Here is a 21,727-nt window from a genome sequence, read left to right on the forward strand (position 1 = left end):
CAGTTGATGGCTCCGGTATCTTCGCCCGTGCGTTCCGCGGTTTGTATTTAAATTTTCCGTTACTATATATGAAAGGAGCGATAAGCCAGTGTTGGAAACATAACGATAAGCGGGGCGTATCGGTATGTTTCTAAGGCAACTGATCCAGTAACGCACCAGCTTTTCGCCTGGCCGCATGCACACTGCGAAGCAGGGGCGGACATCGCAACAAGGTAGGCCGCTTTAATAGCGAAATCGGGCGCTTCAATGCCCCCAGTTTTGTAGTCATATCCTAAATACGGGGGATAATTTCGCCAGCTAAGTACCCTTATGCAGGTTATTTTTGGAAGTGTAGGCTCTTCTCTACGTGAGTTACATCGTGATGTTTTACACATCGGCACCGCGGTCCTTGTGGATTCTGTAATGCAAGAGCAATTAGCGTACTTTTTTACTATTTCTTGGGTTGATTGCATGCATTTTGAGACAGTAGAATTCTTGACATCTTCAGAAAAAGGTGTATATCTTCTTCAGCACTGTTGAAGAAGCTTTTCTATCCCATCAATTTTTTCTAGCTTTTCTATCCCACCATAGGGTGCTTTTGAGGCGCACTTTGTGGTACCACTTAGATAACACAATAGAATTCTTGAATTCTTCAAAAAACGGTGTATATCTTCTTCAGCACTGTTGAAGCACCTTTTCTATCCCATCAACAGGTCTTACATAGGGTGCTTTTGGGGAGCACCTTGTGGTACCACTTAGACAAGACAATAGAATTCTTGACATCTTCAGAAAAAGGTGTATATCTTCTTCAGCACTGTTGAAGCAGTTTTTCTATCCCATTAACAGGTCATAGGTAGGGTACTTTTGAGGCACACCTTGTGGTACCACTTAGATATTATGCTATCTTTCCACTGAGGGTAAGTAGCCCTTGTAACCAAGAGCAGGGTTTTGCATATGGCCGCTGTTATTTCTCCCGGAAGTTTCTTTTCTGAAGCCATTTATGATTGGTTCATGCGTTACCGCAAATCCGTTTCGCAAATATTTTAGTCCGTTAGCTTTTCAGAGCCTTTCTGCTACTCATGCAGGTTGCCGTGTTTTTATAGAAATATTTCTTCTTTTACCTACGGGTATTTAGGAGTTTCAAAATTTTTACGGTATTACGATTCCCTTCGAGTGCAAATCCCAAGTCGGTGTATTTAGCAAGTTCAAAATGTGGCATGAGAAGAAATAATGCACCGGTGCTACTGTTTTAGCGACGATATTTTTGCACTCGCACATGTTACCGCGTCTCTAGTGTACATGGCCACAAAACTGCGCAGAGATATGCGGGTCAAAGTCCTTCTCCGAGGTTTTGCACCAGGCATTCCCAAAGATAAGCCAGTGACCTTCAAGGACTCGTTGCCGGCGTCCGTAGTGTGCGTCCAGTGTGGCAGTGTATCAGCCGAGTTGTACAGAGACGCCAACGACCATGGATACTGCGCCCTTTGCTTGGCTATGTGCATGACTGTGGAGGACGGCCTCGAATGTTCTACGTGTGGGGAAACATCCAGCATGGAAGATGTAAGTGCTGCTTCTGGAACATAAATAATGGTGTATTACAAATTGCTCATCAATAACTCCGCTAATTGCACCACACAATTTCTTAAGTTGCGAGTTCTAAAATTTATCTCGTTTAGAATAACAAGTTTCTGCAAACGAAAGCAAAGAACACTGGTATTCGACAAGAACAAAAAAGTGGAATTCCTATGTTTAAATTGCGATGTCATTTATACCTGACGAGACAGCGCTACAACCAGTGGTGTCCACACTTAACCTTCATTGTTCCTTAGAGGTTCTGTTTTGTATGTTCATAGCAGAGGATTAATTAAAAAATTGTTCTCACACACCCGACGAACTGCAGGCTTGACACAAAACAGAAACAACTTTAACAAAATGCGTGCTGTGCACCCTTTCTCAATTTAACAATACGTGTATGTAAAGTTTGGACATTACCACAGCAAGTAAAAAAAAATGTGCCTAATTTCTATGTAAACGTTCGGCCAAATGTGTTTCAAGTGATTGTTACCGCCTAGAAATGAATATGTAGTAGTAAATACCACAAAAACACAATATTTCCAACCAACAAGACAGCCATTTGGTATTTAAAAGCAAGAATCACTGTTAGTTTCTAATCTTCCTTCCTCACATTGAAATTCTTATCAATAAAGACTGGAACATTAAAAAAACGCGGATTTTATTTTTCGAGTCCTTATCAAATCTACTTGACATATGAGCATGAACTAAGGGAAACAAATACATCGAGGAATAATTTATTCTGTCCATACATTGTTATTCAAAGTTTGAGCCTATATCTGTACTTTAATGTATAAAATGACTTTTCTTAGCTTACACATTCCTTTCAAGTTCCTTTCTGTAAACTAGTTCACGCTTCAAATGGCCGAAACTCGGCCGAACATTATTTGCAGCATAAGGGTCTCAGCGATGGCGTTGATAGATTACCCACCACAAAATGACAAAGAAAAAGTGTCACTGCAGCACCCTGTCCTTGTGACGCTTCTCCAGGAGCTCGCGTTCGCTGAAAGTGTGTGAGCGACGCCGTCAGATAGGTCCGCTGCTGTCAGCCCTATGCAGCGACAAATATGCTGCGAATGATCTGCTCGAACCCGCATTAAAGGAAGTGGGTTAAGACGTATAGATGGGCTATCACCGTCAGCAGGCGGGCTTCCGTGTTCTGCTCCTTTAGTTTACTGCCGATGAAGCTTCATGGCGGTCCTGTGTGTTTCGGTCACAGCTCCCGTGCTCCAGTTACTTCTGACGCCACCTACACTTACTGGATAACTCCAAAGCCTTGCAAAATGAGGTATAGAATAAATTATGCAAGAGATCCCCTTGTGGTCAAAAATTAATCGGGTGCTTACACTACGGCGCGCCTGTGTAGCGTCGGCGTGTTAAACACTACAATCAGTCAAATTGCACAAAAGAGTTCAATAAAATATCGGCACTGGCGAAAAATTGATTCCAAAATAGCAATTGAACAACGTAGGTGCATGTTCGTAACACCAGAGTATTAGGATTGCCTAAATAATTTTGCGTAGCCTACGCTGTCTTATCTATTATGTCCCAGCTTTAAATACTACTCCCAACTCTTTTTCGTTTATTTTATTATGGTTTTTTCGGATGTTTTCTTTTGTCATAAATGAACCAGCGTCGCCTCTGCCATTTCGCCATCTATGAAAATGTCTGCATTGACACATCGTTGTTTTTGCATTTCCTACGGTGGTATTAGGCGAAACCTTTATGTCATAAGTGTAATTTATTAATCAAGCGGCATGGATACCGCGCCTTCAAAAATTTGATGCGCATAGTTTTTCAGCTTGGGCTTCTATACATCTTCTATTTTTGGAAACCATCCGATTCTCATTTTATTGACTTCTTTTATTGTCTTCAAGCTCCTCTTAGATTGGACTATACGAAGCCTCATCAATAAACAAACGGTAATTTGCCCAAACAGCAACAAAACAGAACAGATAGATATGCCCTTCCACGAACTCAAGGTAAAGTATCTTCTTTACACTATCACGTAAGCTGATCAAAAATACCCGACACATTTCTCAATTTCAAACTGAACAAAAAGCTTTCTTTCCCGCGTGCACAATCCATTTTCCTTCTTTAAACAGCGTTTCACTCACGTGCAAAGTGCTACACGTTTTTCATGACATTAAATGCCAGGATTCCTCTAAGGGCTTTCGCCCACTTCTGGCACAGTACATGAGTGTTGTCCTCGAGTTCTCCTCGTTGCCAAGTAATTTACTTGGCAGGTAAAAATATAAAGCGGATTTGGGTGTCTAATTATGTATTTTCAATACTTATTATAGGCCCACCTCAAAGTTTGCCGTTGTGAGTCTGGTTTACAAGCTTCAAACACCATCGAACACGACGAAGGCGCACAGAGTAATGGAGTGAACTCGGCAGCAGCTCAACAGTGCTCTGTGCCGGTAAGCGAATGCAATTTGCGTAAGCGTTGCACGGAAGTCTAATACGCCCTTAATAAATCCAATGCTTTATGATTTCAAATAACTCAGCACTGACGCTAGCGACAGTTTTTTTAACAGACCACACCAATCAAATTGCGAAACATTCTTTGTTTATTTATAAGATTTTCAGGCTAGTACGTACGGGAGTATGTCACTTATAGTTTTTTGCGTCCACTAAACGGTTATGTACTCTGGAAGGGTAACATATATTTTTGTCTTCTACTGCGCAATATGTCACAGAATGTGTTTCTATAAGCAGAGTTTCGAAGTAGAACTTCATTACCAGAAACCAAATATATCATACAGGTTGAACAAACATCAGCGACAGGTGAACCAGTCGCTAATCATTGACATCGTCTCAATCACGCTACCCGTACTACTCCTCTTTTCTGTTGCTTAGCTCCCCTGTACGCCTCAAACCAATGCTCTGAAACGCCTCATTGAGATTGGAAACGCCCGAAACCTTTCGTTTCAGCTGTTCCATGAAATATTGTCACGAATAACAAAACCTTTGTATTCGACCATGAAATTTATCCTGCGGGGAACAAATCTTACAGCAAGGCCCTAAACCTAAGCGTCAAACAACTGCACCGAAACGATGTACTACGTTGCCCTTTCTGCTTGCTGATGTGCGCATTAGCAAGCAGAAGCAAGCGTGACTCTTTAGGCAGCTTGGTAAGCTCATCCTCATTTGACATTTTTTTACTGACCGAAACGTGGTTAAATTCGTGAGTAAATGAAGGTGAAGTTCTATCGTGGATCACCAAATTCGATAAACTTCAAGAAGACAGACCCGGAACCTCCCGTGGCGGCGGTGTACTTATCGCCAGGAAACGCAATCTGCGCTGTAACGCCATAAAAATATTGTCTGCATTCGAAATGATCTGGCTCAGTTGCGATGCTGCTGGCCCGTCTGTCCTCATCGGTGTCTGTTATCGGGCCACCAACAGCGACACCGCTTTCACGCTGCTACTTCATGATGCGTTAAGCACAATAAAAGCGCGATAGCTAAACAGCCCGATTCTTCTTTTTGAAGACTTTAACTTCCTCTCAGTTGACTGGTGCGATCCTTCTTTCGCGTTATCTAAAAATTGGGCCGCCAGCGAATTTTTAAATGTACACCTTACATTTGGTTTATCGCAGCTGGTGACACAAGCAACCCACCTCGCTGATCATTCCTCAATCATTCTCAATCTCGTCTTAACTACTACTCTGAAAACGTTTTTCCGGTCACCTGCCTGTGAGGCCTTAGCGATCACCTGGCTGTACACGCAACATTTACTTGCGAGTTATTCAAAAACAGGAAAACGAAAAAGATTCCCACACTCTATGACAAATGTGATTACGACAGTATAAACGATGGTCCGACATTTTTTTGCTAGCTTTCCCTATGGTATACCTGAATGTTCTCTTGACGCGAATTGGTTTCTATTTAAGACTGAGTTACAGCGCCTAATAAAGCTTCCAATTCATGGCATCAGAGTAACAGAGCGTTCGGGCTCCCAATGGTTTATTGCTCAACTAAGACGTTTAAATCAGAAGTTTTTGTTCCGAGAAGCCAAACTGGCTAAGCAAAGGTCCACATGGGTAAGGTATTAAAGCAAAGCCAAAGAGTTCGACAGCCTAATGCTAATGCTGAAGAGTATTTTTTGTGCTACTCTACCTACTATGCTTCAAAGTGACCCTACGCGCTTTTGGAAAGCTATAAATCCAAATAAGTCTAACTTCCTATCACTTTGCAATAATACCGGTTCCTCACCTGGATGTGCCCGATATTGTGAACCCAACTCTTAGCACATTTTTTAACGAATGAAGCTATGCAAAACATTCCAAATGCACCGGCCTTTGCGAACCCTCCTATGCCCTATAATTATTCGCACGGTATATAAAGGTTATTGTGTCAATAAAAATTGATCACGTATTGGCGTAGACGGGATTAATGCTAAGGTATTAAAAGACACTAAATAAATTTGCAGCCTTTTATGGTCACTCATTTTTATATATTCATTAAATAATGGATATGTACCACGCGACTGGCGGGCAGGTAAGGTTGTTCCAGTCCATAAAGCCGGAAGCCGATCATGCCCGGTCAATATTCACCCAACCACTCTCTAGTGTTTGCTGGAAAATAATGGAGCCTATTTTAGACTCGCAGATTGCTACGTTCAGATATCTGTGGAATTCTTTGACCCAAATCAGCGCGGCTTCCGGAAAGGTCATTCGTGTGACACGCAACTCGCTTTTTTTCCTCTTTCACATTCACTGAAGCCTCGATCGGAACATCACTACCGACGCAATGTCGAGAAAGATCCCCATGCTCGCCTACTGCACAAAGTATCATCCCTTAACCTCCACTTATGTGCGTTAACAGGATTCAAAATTTTCCACAAGGCCGTAGAACTTCGTCTACGTTAATTCTTACTGGTTATCTTTTGCACCGGTTATCTCAGGCGTACCACAAGGTACGGCCCTGGGACCACTTCTGTTTTTGGTATATATTAGCAATTTGTCATCAATTACATTTCGTCTTCTATCCGTCTATTTGCAGACGATTGTGTGATTTATCGTGAAATCACAAATAGTTCTAACACTTAGGCTCTTCAAAATGACCCTAAACGCATACAACAATGGTGTAACACTTGGCTGATCTTTCTGAATGGCTCTAAAACTAAGCTTATGTACTTTCACCGTAACTTTATTACGTTCTATCGAAATATACTAATATTATTATTCTTATCGACAGTACCGATTCAATAAAATATCTTGGAGTGCATATCTTATGTGATTTAGGTTGGTGCACTCACACTAATACCATAGCCAATGCCGTTAAACGGGTGCCTTGATATCTTCGCCGAAATCTTTCCTAGATGTCTCCTTCTGTTAAGCCACTCGCTTACAGAACATTTGTCCTACCCAAGCTTGAGTATGCGACTGCATTCTTTGATCCACACCAAATTAACTTGTTCAATATCCTTGAATCTCTACAAAACCGCGCAACAAGGTTATACTTTCCGGGTACTCCCGTGATTTTAGCATTTCCGCCCTCAATACGCAGCTTAACCTTCCCACTAGGTAATAAGTCAACAAATGCTACGTCAGTGTAAATATATTTAGTTTTTTGTCCCCTAAATGTCTCATGCACGGGGAATATAACGTTATTATCGAGAGTTGCAATGTAAATTGTTCCCCATTCGTTTTGTTCATGCTGTTTTTGCATGGTAATGTACCAGCAAGAGCTTAGTTGATCAGGAGCAAATGTTTCTCGCATAAACTCCACAACAAATCGGCAAGTCCTGCGATTAATGGCCATGCTAGAAATTGGCTGCGCAATTCAGCCACCGAGAACGACAGCGGCGATGACAAGGAAAAGGGGATGCTCGTGAGGGATCGCGGAAGCTCGAACGGCGACGTCTGAAAGCCAAGCGGCGGAACAGGGCGCAGTTATGTGGAAACTATAGTTTGTTACAATATACACTAGAGAGGAATCTGGCGCTAGGGCCTATGTGACTCGCAACAAGGCCCTCTGTGTTGCCATGGGCCTCCATTATACCATGCCCTTGCCTTAGTATCTTTATTGACTGAAATATAAGCGTTCTTGCCGCCGTATATTCGAAGACAGTGACACAAAAATGCAAAGAATGGTGTTTTAATGTAAGTGGAATACAAAACCGCCTGTTTTAAAGCTAAGAAAAAAAAAGGCGTAACGCGTATCTTTGCGGAACCGTTGTGCGCACTATCCCGCAGAGCAAGCTGGGGGTTAACAACATTGTTTTTATTTTGGGGGAACCAATCAGAGACACTTATTTTAATATTTTAACATTATTTCCGATAGGTTGTTTGAATAGCTTAAAAGCGTTTTGAGCACGGCTACGAAAACTTCGCCTTCATAGTCAACCGGAGCCCAGACCGTCAACTACAAACATACTGAGCGCCGCAAATACACAACAAAAGAATGAAGACACTGACAGGCGCTACACTTCCAACAATTTATTGGCAACGACTGCAACGTACATGTTTGTACGTTGCGGTAGTTGCAACGACCGCTGAGTATGTTTGTAGACGTCAACCAACACGCCCAGCAATACGTCAACTACAGTTTAGCAAAACTTCATAATTAAAGAAAAAAAGAGAACGTGGCGTAAACAGTCACGGACGAAGAGAAGATATACGGCTGCATGCGCCCGTATTTGTCGTGTCTTGTTTTTGTCGAAGTACGTTTGGTTTCTTCCTTTTCGTCAGCTACATCTTCCGCGGAGGTAATTACCCGCTCAGTCATACCAGAGTCCTTCAATGCTTCTCTGGTCATGAAACTCCCGGTCAAGTTTTGTACGGAGACAAAGGCTACCGCGAGGGGCGCAACCGCAGATCGGAGGGCATCGGGCGCGGCCGCCGCTGCTCCGTACCCAGACCGGAAGGTAGAAACGCAGTAGCAGCATGCCTGTTCACGCCAAATTGTTTCGGCACTTACAAAATAAGTCCATTTCAGCGGCCCACGACACGTGAACTGAAAGCGCACTGCTGATAAGGCGCCGAGCGTGCATTCTCTGCCAAACGCGCTCTGACCACTTCCCTGCTGCCCTTCGATCAACGCCAGCGCCACGGTGCGGTCTCACTGGGCATCGCACGAAGCTTTCCCATAGCGCGACGGCAGAGTTTCATGACCAGACAAGCATTGAAGGACTCTGGTCATACATTGCTTCGACTCCGGCATGACCAAAAGCCATATCGTGGGATTTGGACGTAAAAACTGCGTTTTACACAATTCGGTTGGCTGAGACGTGAAATGACGTCATTCTTTAAAGCTATTACAACAGTTGTGGTGAAAGGCTGCACCCGGCCTCAGGTACGATCGCGGACTGCCTGCTCCTTCGCCGAACACGCGGTGGCCACGGGTCACGGCTACCACTGAATAAAAAGAATTTCGGCAACTTTGTAGCTCGTAGACGTACTAATGCATAGTGAAGAAAGCAAACCCCTAAAACCGCCTAAGAAAAGGATTGTCATGCCAAGATCAAGCCAGACGCAGGGGTTTTCCCAACGCAGGGGTTTTCCCCACCCCACGCAGGGGTGAGGCCGGGTTCAGCCTTTCACCACAACTGTTGTAATAGCTTTGAAGAATGACGTCATTTCACGTCTCAGCCAACCGAACTGCGTAAAACGCAGTTTTTACGTCCACATTTCACGATATGGCTTTTGGTCATGCTGGAGTCGAAGCAATGTTTTGCAGGCCAAGACATTTTATTGAATCGGTACTGTCGATAAGAATACTATTATTAGTGTATTTCGATAGAACGTAATTAAAGTTATGGTGAAAGGACATAAGCTTAGTTTTAGAGACATTCAGAAATATCAGCCAAGTGTTACACCATTGTTGTATTCGTTTAGGGTCATTTTGAAGAGCCGAAGTGTCAGAATCTCTACAAAACCGCGCAACAAGGTTAATGCTTTCCGTGTACTCCCGTGGTTTTAGCTTTTCCGCCCTCAATACGCAGCTCAACCTTCACACTCTTGTTCCCCTCCGTTATATCTCACGTCTTTGTCGTTCCCTTGAGTTTTTTCATTTTTTTTTCATAAAAAACCAGACCATCAAAAAAGCCCATCGCATTTCTCCCACCAGAGATCTTAATGCAGTGTATCCTAAGCCTGCCCGCACCACTACTGTTCAGCAATCGTTTTTTTTCTGTGCACTGCTCGTGAGTGGAATGACTTGCCTGCTAAAAATTCCATTATCATCGATTGGCAGGATTTAAGCGAACTATTGAAGCACGCCCATGATGATTCGTGACATTGTCATGCACCTACCATATGCCGTGTGTATGATTACCCCTCCCGTAATGCCCCAACTCGGTGTCCTTTAGGAACTAATAAGTCAATAAATGCTACGTCAGTGTAAATAAGTTTAGTTTTTTGTCCCATAAACGTCTCGTGCACCGGCGTTTTCCTCACCCCACGATGGCTAATTCAAGTTTCCTCTCTATAATACTTAATAACAAAATCAATGCGTGGCAACGACCCCGTGGGACGCCTGGTCCACGGGCCGCCTTCAACAAGACCGTCGGTACCCTCCGCTAAGGCACGAGAGCGCATGTAGGCACCGTCAATGTGCGGGTGGTGTGTAAATTCTGGCTGTTGGGAACTGCCGTTTCTTCTGTTGGGGCCTCTAGAAAACATCGCAACGGAACGGGCGCCCACTTGCTTATAGGACATTGCTCTCGGACTTTCGGAACTTCCAGGCTCTGCTGTCCCTTTTGAACTATTAGCTGTGCTTTCCGTAAACCGTACTGTCCGTAACGTCCGGTAGCGTATTATGCTCACGTCCTGTGCTCGTCCTTCATCCTGGTAATATAGTCATCAGCGTTCGTCCCTCCACCTCCTTGGTCGTTCACCCATACTTAACAAGCCCCATTCGCATATTCGTGATCATAATAGGCACAGTGCGCTTTTGTTTACTAGCAGCAGTGCCATTTTTTATGTCATGGTGGTTCTTGGCGTCATTTGCAGTGTGAAAGACGCCATGGTCAGTACCACCTCTGTTACTAACATTCCATTTATTTACGTGACACCTCCCTGACCGAGATATTAACACCTGTGACTATTACAAGTGAAGCCACGGGAACCCACACAGAAGGCTCACGGTAATGTCACAACAAATTCCAAGACGAACGAACATTTTAAACGGCGCACGTGGCAAGACATCAGCCGCTACTAGTGGAACCGACCAATGAGATCGTACGTAAAAAAAACGAAAGGAGGAATCGATGCATTTACTTTGGTCGCATTTACGATGTGTCCCAGTGTCAGCCCTGTAGACCATTGGCATGGCATGCTGCAGTCAGTGAGTGGGTGATTAAGTGTCGCAAAATCACTACTCCTTTGTCGATACCCTATCGTGCGCTACAGGCAACTTCATTACGAAAATTCCTGCGCTCCCAGCAGCTTGTTTCCAGTTCACGGTGCATATAAGGGAATTATGGATAGACCAATAAGAACTGCTTCCCACAATTTTTCAACTTGCATTTAAATATTTATTTATTTATATACATTAAGGGCCTCTAGGGTATGGCTAGTAGGGCTAGTTTATCGTGCGGTACAGCCGGGGGAATTTAGGATGTCCCGAGCACGTCGACCAGTGGGCGGGTCAACGCGCCTCGCCACGATAGATGGCGCCGAAATTAGTAGTAGTCTGAATGCGCACAATATCCCGTCTTGCTAATGTTGTCTTCTAAGCTGTTCCTACAAACACACCAGAACCATCTCTCGCCGTTATTCAGCCACTTACCTTCGCTACCGCGAACAGCGCACCCACGAAATCGCTCTCGCATCCCAACAATGACGATAGCCGGCTCACTACCATCGGAAATGGGTTCTGTCGTCCTTACAGCAACCGCCTAGAAGACGACGGTTGCACAGTCGTATATTTACGCATGAGAATGCTTCTCGATCATTTCGCCGCTGTACACCCTGACAAGTCGCTTACCTGTCTGCTGGTCGACGCTCGCTAGATACAATATAAAACAAATCACATGATTTATATTGCTGGACAAACACGTCCCTCAAACAGAGCCACAAGCACCACAAGTTGTTCGTGGATTTACACAATAGAGTGCGAAGATTGTTTTCAGCGGGGCCAAGAAGATCACGAAAAAGACCGGCTAGTTTTATTTGTAAGGCCTGAAAAAAATTCTCAGGAAACTACTTCTTCTCATGGGCTTTGAAGGGAAAAGATTAGGAGCAATCTTCAGAAGTTTTCTCCGCTTCATTAGATTGGCGTCTCTTTCATCGTTTTGGATACCTTTTTTTTCTCCTAAAATACTTGTTCAAATTATTTTAGCTACGTCGTGTTTGCATCTGGTTCCTTCATTAATACGTCCTTATGAGCAAGTAGCGCCAGCACGCAGATGGGCACACGCCACTCCATAACGTTTTGCGCGGCTGGTGAGCAGTGGTTGTATCTCGGTGGCACCACATGTCGGCTTTACAGGGCACGCATTATTCTACAATTCTAGCGTTTATAGTTCAGTTTCTAAAAACGTAAACAAATCTGGCACATTAGCCTCGCAAAGGTACAATTACCCAGGCCAATCCCCCACGTTGGGTTGTAGTACGAAGAAAGGAACAACACGAACGAACACTTCGGTTTGCATCACTGTGGGATAACAGTCTTATTTTTTTGCACGAACCCCTTACAGATGTTTTATAGTCCCCTCTACAATAACGTTATTTTCACTGACACATTTTAAAAGTAAGGAAGACAGACGGACTTCTCAAGAAGATGCCCCCCGTGTGGCGGCTGCGGCGAGCCGCAAAAAATACTATAGGCATGACCACACTGTTCGCCAAATATGACCTGGTCCTTCCAGGTTCACCGGCATTGCGGAAAATCATGCGACACTGCTACAGACTAAACAAGGTGATTAGCACAAAAAGGTAGTACGGCACAGAACGTATATATGTCAGCGGGGAAGAACCATTTCTGTACAGGTGTTGCATTATTCGTTTTTAAGATTTTTTTGTTGAGCATCCCAAAAAACCCCACAAATCCTGGCACAAAACAATACCGAATCGAACTGTCTTGGGTGCGTTAGACAAGCGACCGTCAACAGACCCACAACAAAAATACCCCTACCTTTTAGGCTTGTTTTCGCGGGCTCAGAGGTGTCTGCTATTTAACAAGTATTCTACATAAGTCTGCTACTTAAGGTTTTGCAGCTGCCTGAATGCCCGTTCTCTTGACTCGCAGTAACACAGTCTACCGCCTAAAAAACAATCACTGCAAACAAGGTTGCAATCAAAACGCAGGTAAATTCCTCCCTAAAGAAACGGGCACGTAGTTACTTAAAAATACAAAATAACATGAAAGTGCCAGCGACCTTTATAAAAAAAGGCTCACGGGTGAGGAGGGATTTTATGTGTTGTTAAGGACAAAGGAACACGGCAGACCAGTACTACATTTAGTGTGAATTTAAGTTTACAAAAGGGTTAGTGAGGGACCTTAAGAGGGAGAAAAGTGATACGGGTAGATGTACAAAAAAGTCACCCTTGTGACACCGTGCCACTTTGACGGGAGGAAACATACACCGCACCCAATGGGCTACCAACTAGACCACCGTACAAAAGCAGCCAACAGTCTACAAACCGTAGAGCCCTGTTTCGTGCCATCTAAGAGTCTTCATTTTATATACAAGTTTGCGAACACAAAATACATTACACAGTTGTGACTGCGCAAATGGCTAGGTCCCGCACAGTACATGCCTGCGTTTTACGCTTCAAAACAGTAAGTGCAAAGCGCTTACGAAACAGCAAAGCACATTACTGTATTTCTGTCTGTGTACAGTCAGATACACTGGTCGAGTGCAATTTGCTGTTGTTTTTCTGCTTTTCTATGTAGGCCCCGGCCCTCTACAATGCTGTTTGCCATTATGGTAAAATAACTAAGTAAATAAACAAACATAAAGTGCACAAGACCAATGGGTACACAGTTTTGAATCTGATGTACACGAGCTCCAAGGTACTGTACCATTTCACATGAACAGGATTTGCCTAAAAGTTCTTGTGGTAGCTTCCCCTTGTCGATAGGGCTTCGGGCTTGTGCTCTGAAGGTGAGTCTTCAGGTCCAAGTGGATAACACGTGTTCTTTATTTATTTTTTTCTTTAAAGCGATGGCCTTTTTACTGAAAGGACAAAAACCGCACTTTTTTGCAAAATAGGGCACCTAGAGTTTTCACTTGCTAAGCTTTCAGGAAAATGTTGAACTCTATCCGCCCAGTTGTAACGTAGCAGCACCAATACTTAGTATAGCACGTGAAATCTATTTAGAGCAACGGCGACCGATGTTAAGTACTGATCTTATCTATTACAATTTTCCTGTTAGCATACAAGATATAATAGTTTGCAGAAGATCGTGCAACGGTAATTTTGTGCCTTTTATGTTACACACAAAAAATAATCTCCGCTAAGTAAAACTTGTGATTCTTTGTAAGTTAGAATAAACCTTACGGATGCTTATATTGGTGGTTAAGGTAAAATGAACTAACCCAGCTATCCCCATAGTCTTCTTCCCTATTAACCACCGTTTTCAGCAATAATTTAATACAGAATTCACAAGGGGTGGCTTTGAAAATGTTGTACCACTTTCACATACCAATGTTTTGCCCATTGATGACATGTATGTGAGCGCATGTTCTTGAAGAAGCACCGCTACAAAAATTCTTTTTAATAAAAAATACACCACTCATCTTCATAAAGCTGTGAATCGCAAGGCATGAAGAAAGCAGAAAGACAGATGGTTGTCGCAAACAGCAACATTCAAGAAACGATGAGCATACTTTCCGTCGGCCACACGAAGTTACTAATCTTCTGTGGTGCGATCGATAGGATCAAGGTGCACAGCATAGGTTTATCCATTTCTTCAAGGGAGGTTGTAGGTCTCCACTGAAAGGCAAAAAACATTTGTTGAACTTGACTACATTCCTTTTGTAGATTGCGTTACGCACAACCTGCCGGATTGTGGGGCATTGCACGGCAATCAACATTAGCGTCGCGTGGGTTGTCAACTTGTGACTTGTCGGGATGCGACGTTCTGTTCGCACATAAGTTCAAGCGAGGCAGTTCCAGGTTTCCACACGGGATGCGGCATTGTGTTCTTTAGAGAAAGTGCCCGATGAAGGCCGCTTTTGGGCCTGAGTAGTGGAGTTTTTTATAGTGGGGTTTTGGCATAGAAGACGTGTGTAATTTCTTGAAGACGATGCGTGTTACTATAAAAAGTTTACTGCTCCGTTTTAGCAGCACTTCTTGAAATAAAGGTTTGGTGTGTTTGAATTGATAACGTGCAATGAAGGCATATCAAAACATCAATTATGTCCTAAATTGCTTCTGAAGTGTCCGCCTTGCACATATCGGGAACGGAATTTTGGTCCCAGGAAAGCGCAAGAATGGACATCAGTGTTGGATCCTGTGAGAACAAGGTCAAGAGAAATAAAATACGCGCGTGGCCCAGTTGCAACCCGAATTGTACGAAATTAAGGAAAAGGTAATATTCGGTGCCCCATGGATCGGCTATTTTCACTGCGTAGCCATTTCTGGGCAGAATGACGCAGGGCCACAAAGGGCAGTCTCTAATGTTAGGTGGGCTAGAATGCGTCACTATTACGGTGCAGTACAAGGGAAGCTCGTATATTCTAAAGGCAAAGCCTTCCAGGTATTTTCACCATCGGACCCGCCGCGGTGGCTCAGTGGCTAAGGCTTTGCGCTGCTGAGCACGAGGTCGCGGGCTCGATTCCCGGCCGCGGCGGTCGCTTTTCTGATGGAGGCGAAAAGCAAAAACTCCCGTGTGTACGAGATTTCGGCGCACGATAAAGATCCCCAGGTGGTCAAAATTAATCCGGAGCCCTCCACTACGGCGCGCTTCATCGCCTGCGTTGCGTCGGCGCGTTAAACCCCACAATCAAATCAATTTTCACCATCGGAAAGAATAAGCATGGTGCTTATTGAGAAAGCGGATTGGCAGCTGCTAGCCGCCGCCGGATGCACAAGAGGAACAGTTTTCGCTGCACCTGGTGAGAACAGGGTACGGCTGAAGTGAGCGAGGGCAGCACATGGAGGTTGAAGTGGCAAGAGGCAAGGTTGACCACAGCCATATTCTTGGTGTTTCTCCGTGAACTGAAAAAGAACGACGAAGAGCATTCCTTTGAAATATCTCTAAAGGATTGCCTTATTACTGAGGTCTAAGCATAGAAAACGCCCAAGTGGGCACTCGAATTACATGACTTCAATGTCTTGTAGGTGTTGGCAAAGCGTGTTGATACATAGCCTCCTCCAGATGCAATGCTCCGAAGAATGCTATGCATTGCGGCATTGAGAGCATGTCTGATGAATGAGTGGGCAACTTTAGCAGGGGATCCATCACAACATTGTGTGGAATAACGTTAGCGTGTAAAGCTTTTGGGCAGGGTGTCGAACCGGAATTTTTTCGGGTTCGGTTCGGGTTCAGGTTCAGGCCTTTCGGGTTCGGTTCGGGTTCAGTTCCGGCGCACCATTCCGTTCCGGTTCGAACCGGTTCGAACCGGTTCAAACGGGTTCGAACGGGTTCGGAGAAAAAAAAAGCAGGCGTGTTTTTTTTTGTTAATTTTTTTTGTGCTCGGTTTTCATTTCCTTGTCAGGTTTTCTTGTTAAAAACGAAGCCATAATGTAGTTTTTTTGGTGCAAATGTTTTGTTTTGGCCAAAAATAAGCAACCCTCAACACTTTTTTCAACTTTGTTCGAAATCTTGAATGCTTGCAGAAAGTAGTCAACCAACACATCCAGTACTTAGATCAGGGAGTCGGAAAGTCCCTCAGACAAAAAGTATTGCTCTGTCCCCATCAGATAACTTACAAACTTGCTTGAAATATTTTTCTCTCTTCCCCAGCCTTAGCGTTCTTCTACCGCTGGAATGACGTCATTACAGCGATGTAGCGGCTATTTGCCGGCTTTCCTTAAGTTGCGACATTAAAATGAAACCACAACAGCGAAGGAGAAACGGAAGGCGTATCTGCTGGGACGAGCAAATCCCGCACTGCTCTTCTGTGCTGGCAATAGCTATAACTTTTGCAGTGCTTCCAGATGCGAAGATAAGAGCGAGAGCGTTGATCTAAAGTGTTGAAGAGTTCCTTTAACTGTAAAATGTACTGCAAAATGTTTTCTATAGTAGGTCCACGATTACAAAATTAACTGAAGCGAAATGAAAAATTCGTGCGGACACACAAGAATGCGTATTTGTATGAATTTGAAAGCCCTGCTTTTTATGGCCGAAGTTTATTTTTATTGATATATTTTCTTTCATTTTTATAATTTAATTTAATTTTTTCTTGGATCATAACACGGCAGCTTTATACCCCGTAGTTGTTTTCTTGAAAAATAAAATGACGGACGATTACAACACTCGGTAATGCGAAGTTTGAGTGCAGCGCGAACTGTGGTCTTCTTGGAGACGGCGCATAGATGCTGTGCCTCAGGAAGTGATCGGGTCATCAGCTAATGCACGACGGCGCGCTGCATACTCTGTCGTTATCTCGTAAGGGGTCGCCACTGTGAAGCACGTCTCGCACGGTCACGGAATTATGCCCTCCCCCTTACTCTTTCGTCATACTTGCAACCTCCGTTTTCCTGCCATTTCTATCTTCGGTGGCGTCTTCGTTCTCTCGGTTACGAGTCCGACGCTGAGGGATAACGCGAAACCACAGGAGCGGGTGCTTAAGGGCTGCGCTCTAGCGCATGGCTCTACGTAGCCGCTGTGCAGCCATGTGATCCACTCCCTTCGCCGACAAGTGACGGGCCGCACATCGTCTCCAAATAATGCGTTCTCGCCACAGTCTTCTGGAAGGCAAACAGGTATCCTCCTGACCAGTAGGCAGCACACGGGTGCCTCCGACGCCTCCCCCTCGGTGCATCTCCGCCAGAAGCTTCTGGTAATGGGCAGCATCCCTGCAGACTGCCTATTGCCCCGTCCTACTAAGCAGTCGACCCGTCCGTCCACAATCGTTTTAATGCGCAGCATTCTTTGCCCACAGCAAGGACCGTCTAGCCCCCTTCATTTCCGCAAGAATACCGATTTCGCGGGAGTTCCACCTGTAATCGTGTTATAATAGCGTAAATGGAGAATAACTGGTCGCACAAAAGTTCTGAAAAAGTAAAAAATAAAAAAAAGTAATCACCGAAACTGGCAAACCGTGTGGCACCCTGCATTTCCACAATAATGAGGATTCAGGGAAATTTCCACCTGTAATCGTTTTACAGGGTAAATGTAGATAATTAGTCGAACAAAATTTATAAATGTCAAAAATAAAAAAAATGTAAAATAATTGCGGAAACTGGCGAACCGTGTAACATCCTGCATTTCCACAATAAGGCAGATTTCGCGAGTTACAAATGTAATCGTTATAATAGCGCAAATGGAAATAATTGGTCGAACGAAATTTTGAAAAATTATAAAATATGAAAAATATTAAGCAATTAAGGAAAATGGGAAACCGTATAACTGCCTGCCTTTTCAAAATAATGGATTCGCGAATATTCTATTTGTAATTATAGCAGCGTCAATTGAGATAATTGGTCGGACAGGATTTATAAAAACCAGAAAATATGCTGTAAAAACTCACACTGAGGACAAGCGGCGTAGGAATGCTACGCATTAGTAGATAATTGTTTGAATTTCTGCAGAATTTTTTTAGTACCCTGGAGTGTCGCCATGGTACAGTATTTTGCGTCTCCGCCGCCTCCTCTCTCCGTCCGGGCGTCTCGTGGCGGGTTGCCCCTCGTCCCGAAATCACGCATCCTCGCAGCAATCGCCTGCCTGGCAGGGAGCCAGGCAGGCAGGTAGTTTACTGGCGAGCGGGAAGTCTTTTTGGCGCGCAGGAGAGCCTGAGCGCCCAACATCTTCCTTGGTTCCACCAAATGTCTAGGCATGCGCGCGCGCATGCACCCCTGTTTTCGCACAATGAGGCAAATAATTTTGCATTTGAATAAATTGATTGGTCTGCTACGCTTTTCATGTACCCCTTGTTTCAAGGGCGCTTTAGCTTTAATACTAAATCATTAGCACTGCTAGAAGTCGAAAACAGTCCGGCGTCGGCGTCAACCTGCGACTGTCAAGCGTGGCTGGTGGCGTTTAAAGCGATTTCCTTCTGCTCATCTTTCATATGCTAACGTACCAGTTAGAAAGAAAGAACGGCTTTAATGACTCATTGGACGCCGTGTACAGGACGCCATTGGATAGGGAACCACCGGAGATAAGAACTTGCTAAATGGCACTTCAGCGACAGGTGAGAGCAGTTGGGCTCTATGAAAGATAATAGCTGAGTGAAGTCACAAGCAGCAGTAATTATCCCTCGCTGAGAGAGGGAAAATGAACTTTAAATAAATATAGTAAAAGTTTCAGAGAGGCATCCTCATTCAAGGGGTAGAGTCGACAGTCGTTTCCATCAAGAGAAACTGATCTTCCAGGCCGGAGCTGGCCAAGGCTTTCTCCCAAATCTCTATGGAAACGTGTAGGTTGGGTGGATCTAGGGTGGACTTGTCGCAGCCGCCTACTGTGTGTATGAGGTTCCAAGGCTCCCCACAGAAGCGACGAAATGGAGAGAATTGTGTCCCGCCAAAGAGGTGAAGACTGGTGATGTGTGGGAAGGTGTTAATCCGCAGTGCACGGAATAATCTTTCCTGGTTATTCGCTAGCAATTGTGCGGGAAGGAATACGTTCTACGGGAGAGCTTATAGTGCTAATTAATTTCCTGGTATGTATACAGGATGCATGCGCTCGGGCTCGGCTTCATCAGCGCTTGCTAAGGGGGTCAAATGTCCAGCCATTAGGTTGGTGATCTTGTCTGCCGGCGATGCCAGTATGAGCTGATGCCCATACAATCCTGGCTGGTCTCGTTGGTGGTCTCTGCTTCTTCATTCGAAGTGTTGTAACATGCAATATATACTTTTGGCAAAGTTGCGCCACACCTGATATAAGTCTGTTATTATACATTTGGAGGGCCTTAGGCTAAGCGCACGTGCTATCGCCTCTTCCTCAGCTTGGAAGGGGCTGTGTTCGGGGGTTGAGTTGCTACACCTGCGTAAGGCTGCCGAACGGTAGCACGAAGAAAGAGAAGGTATCGGAGAATGCTATGGGGTGTCTTCGCATCACACCAGTTGATTATTCCTTTTTTTTCTTTCAGTTTAGTTTCTTCCTAGTCTTACCTCATATATATACACATTTTGAGAACCTTTTGGTGAATATAAGACATGCATTAGGCAATAATTTTTTAACTTCATTGCGAGATGTATATCTTACGCGAGAAATACCATAAGAGCATAATACGTGCATAAAAAAAGGCATTTTATAGCATTCAGGTGGTCGACACATAACGTTCCGCCTATTTTGTGCGTAACTATATTTCCTGATTGGTCGAGAAAGATAACGCTGCAAAATTTACAAATGCCAAGGACCCTAAATCTATCATGTTTGGTCCAACCTTCTAATCCGCCTTAACTGACTCGCTAATTCCTCTAATCCATATTAATCAACACCAGAGTCCCAGTAATTCACATTAGTTCATTCACTCATCTCACTAAACCACCCTAGTCTACCCGCTAATCCGCGTTGATCGACTTAAATCCATGCATCGAAATGCTATCGCATTTACTTTAAAAGTGAAAATGAAAAGGCCCCAATTTTTTTCTCAGTTCTCATGTTCTCCTAGGGCAGTAACCAAAGGACACAACGGCACTGTACAAGAGAAAGTGATGGTGATGTAGAGAACTGTGAGTGTTTGTGTCTCAGTGCTGTTTTTCTATAAGTGCCCAATCAAACTAATATAAGTGGAAGATACGGATTTATTGTTGATGGTGTCCCTGAAGGCCTTCGCAAGCGGACACGGATGCATTGTAATTAACAACATGAAAATTTCTCACGATTTTGAACACGCTGCAGATAGAATTGATTGATTGGGGGTTTAACGCGCCGACGCAACGCAGGCGATGAGGCGCGCCGTAGTGGAGGGCTCCGGATTAATTTTGACCACCTGGGGATCTTTATCGTGCGCCGAAATCTCGTACACACGGGTGTTTTTGCTTTTCGCCTCCATCAGAAAAGCAGCCGCCGCGGCCGGGAATCGAACCCGCGACCACGCTGCAGATAGAAATCATAAAGAATACCCATTGATACGTTGCCAGGGAATATGCGTTCTAAATTAAGTTATTGTAAATGCAAAAAGATAATTTGGGGAGATGGGCAGTACCTAACGCAAACTGATAGTATATACGGACAACTTTACATTAAATTGAGGGCAGTAGTTAGAAGAGAACATGATGGGCCTTGGGAACTGCAGACTATGCAAAATATTGCGTGGTGCTGTCTGGCGAATGGTAAAAATATCTTCGGATGCAAGGTAGGGTACCGGGTTGGAAAACTAGAAATCACAGTTTTGAGGCCCCGGAACCGGTTCGGAACGGTTCCTTCAATTCGTTCCGGTTCGGGTTCAGTTCCAAAAGGGCGGAAAAAATATGGTTCCGGTTCAGTTCCGGTTCCGGGCAAAAATTCGGGTTCGGTTCCGGTTTTCGGTTCGGTTCCGGTTCCGGTTCGACACCCTGCTTTTGGGACAGCCATGTGGCAGAATATGTATTCCATCTACGGAAGCCAGGTGTGACCGCGCGGAGTTAAAGGAAACAGAGTAACCGTTCAAAAAAACAAGGACAGGTGGTATCTTCAGCCTAGTAGAGCACGGCCATGCGATGCCTCGTGGCATTGAGTTTTAGTGCACCCGAGGTAGCCTAAACAACGCATTTTTGCAAGAGTAGCAGCTGGCGGGTAAGAGCGAAGATTGCAAGTATTTGCCGTAGGCAGAATGTGTGAGATAAGAGGAAAACACTGGGTTTGTTACATACCACATCAGATGCCTTTGCTGCAGTCCGTGTAAACGCAAAGGTACATAGAAATACGATAAACATTTAATATTAGAACAGATAACTTGTAAGCGAGGCCTAATATCTTTAGACATCGTAATTGATTGCATTTGCTTTGTAAACCATGTCGGAATGGTGCAATTGGCACATAAAATCGACCTGTGTTAGGATAACTCTAATTTATTTACGAATGTTTGTGTCACGCTTACGTAAAGGCACTATTGTATGTCTCTAAGCCTTCAGAGAAATCTCAGTGATTCCACGTACCCTTACATTATTGGTACGCGCATCGT

The 21,727-nt window shown here is 44.3% G+C and overlaps 1 protein-coding gene across 1 annotated transcript in view; it reads left to right on the forward strand.

Annotated features, from left to right (window-relative positions):
* Positions 1-261: 261 nt before the first annotated feature.
* The window catches only part of LOC144143224 (uncharacterized), a 30,647-nt gene continuing 9,181 nt past the window's right edge, over positions 262-21,727 (forward strand). Inside the window, exons 1-4 of the mRNA XM_077675010.1 lie at positions 262-346; positions 1,299-1,539; positions 3,429-3,533; positions 3,855-3,974. Of these exons, the coding sequence (XP_077531136.1) occupies positions 1,303-1,539; positions 3,429-3,533; positions 3,855-3,974 (462 nt within the window). The 5' untranslated portion in view covers positions 262-346; positions 1,299-1,302. The remainder of the gene's footprint in view (positions 347-1,298; positions 1,540-3,428; positions 3,534-3,854; positions 3,975-21,727) is intronic.

The sequence above is a fragment of the Haemaphysalis longicornis genome, unplaced genomic scaffold (genome assembly GCF_048455015.1).
Source record: "Haemaphysalis longicornis isolate Haplotype H1 unplaced genomic scaffold, Haemaphysalis longicornis Haplotype H1 scaffold_6, whole genome shotgun sequence".
Taxonomy (NCBI): Eukaryota; Metazoa; Arthropoda; class Arachnida; order Ixodida; family Ixodidae; genus Haemaphysalis; species Haemaphysalis longicornis.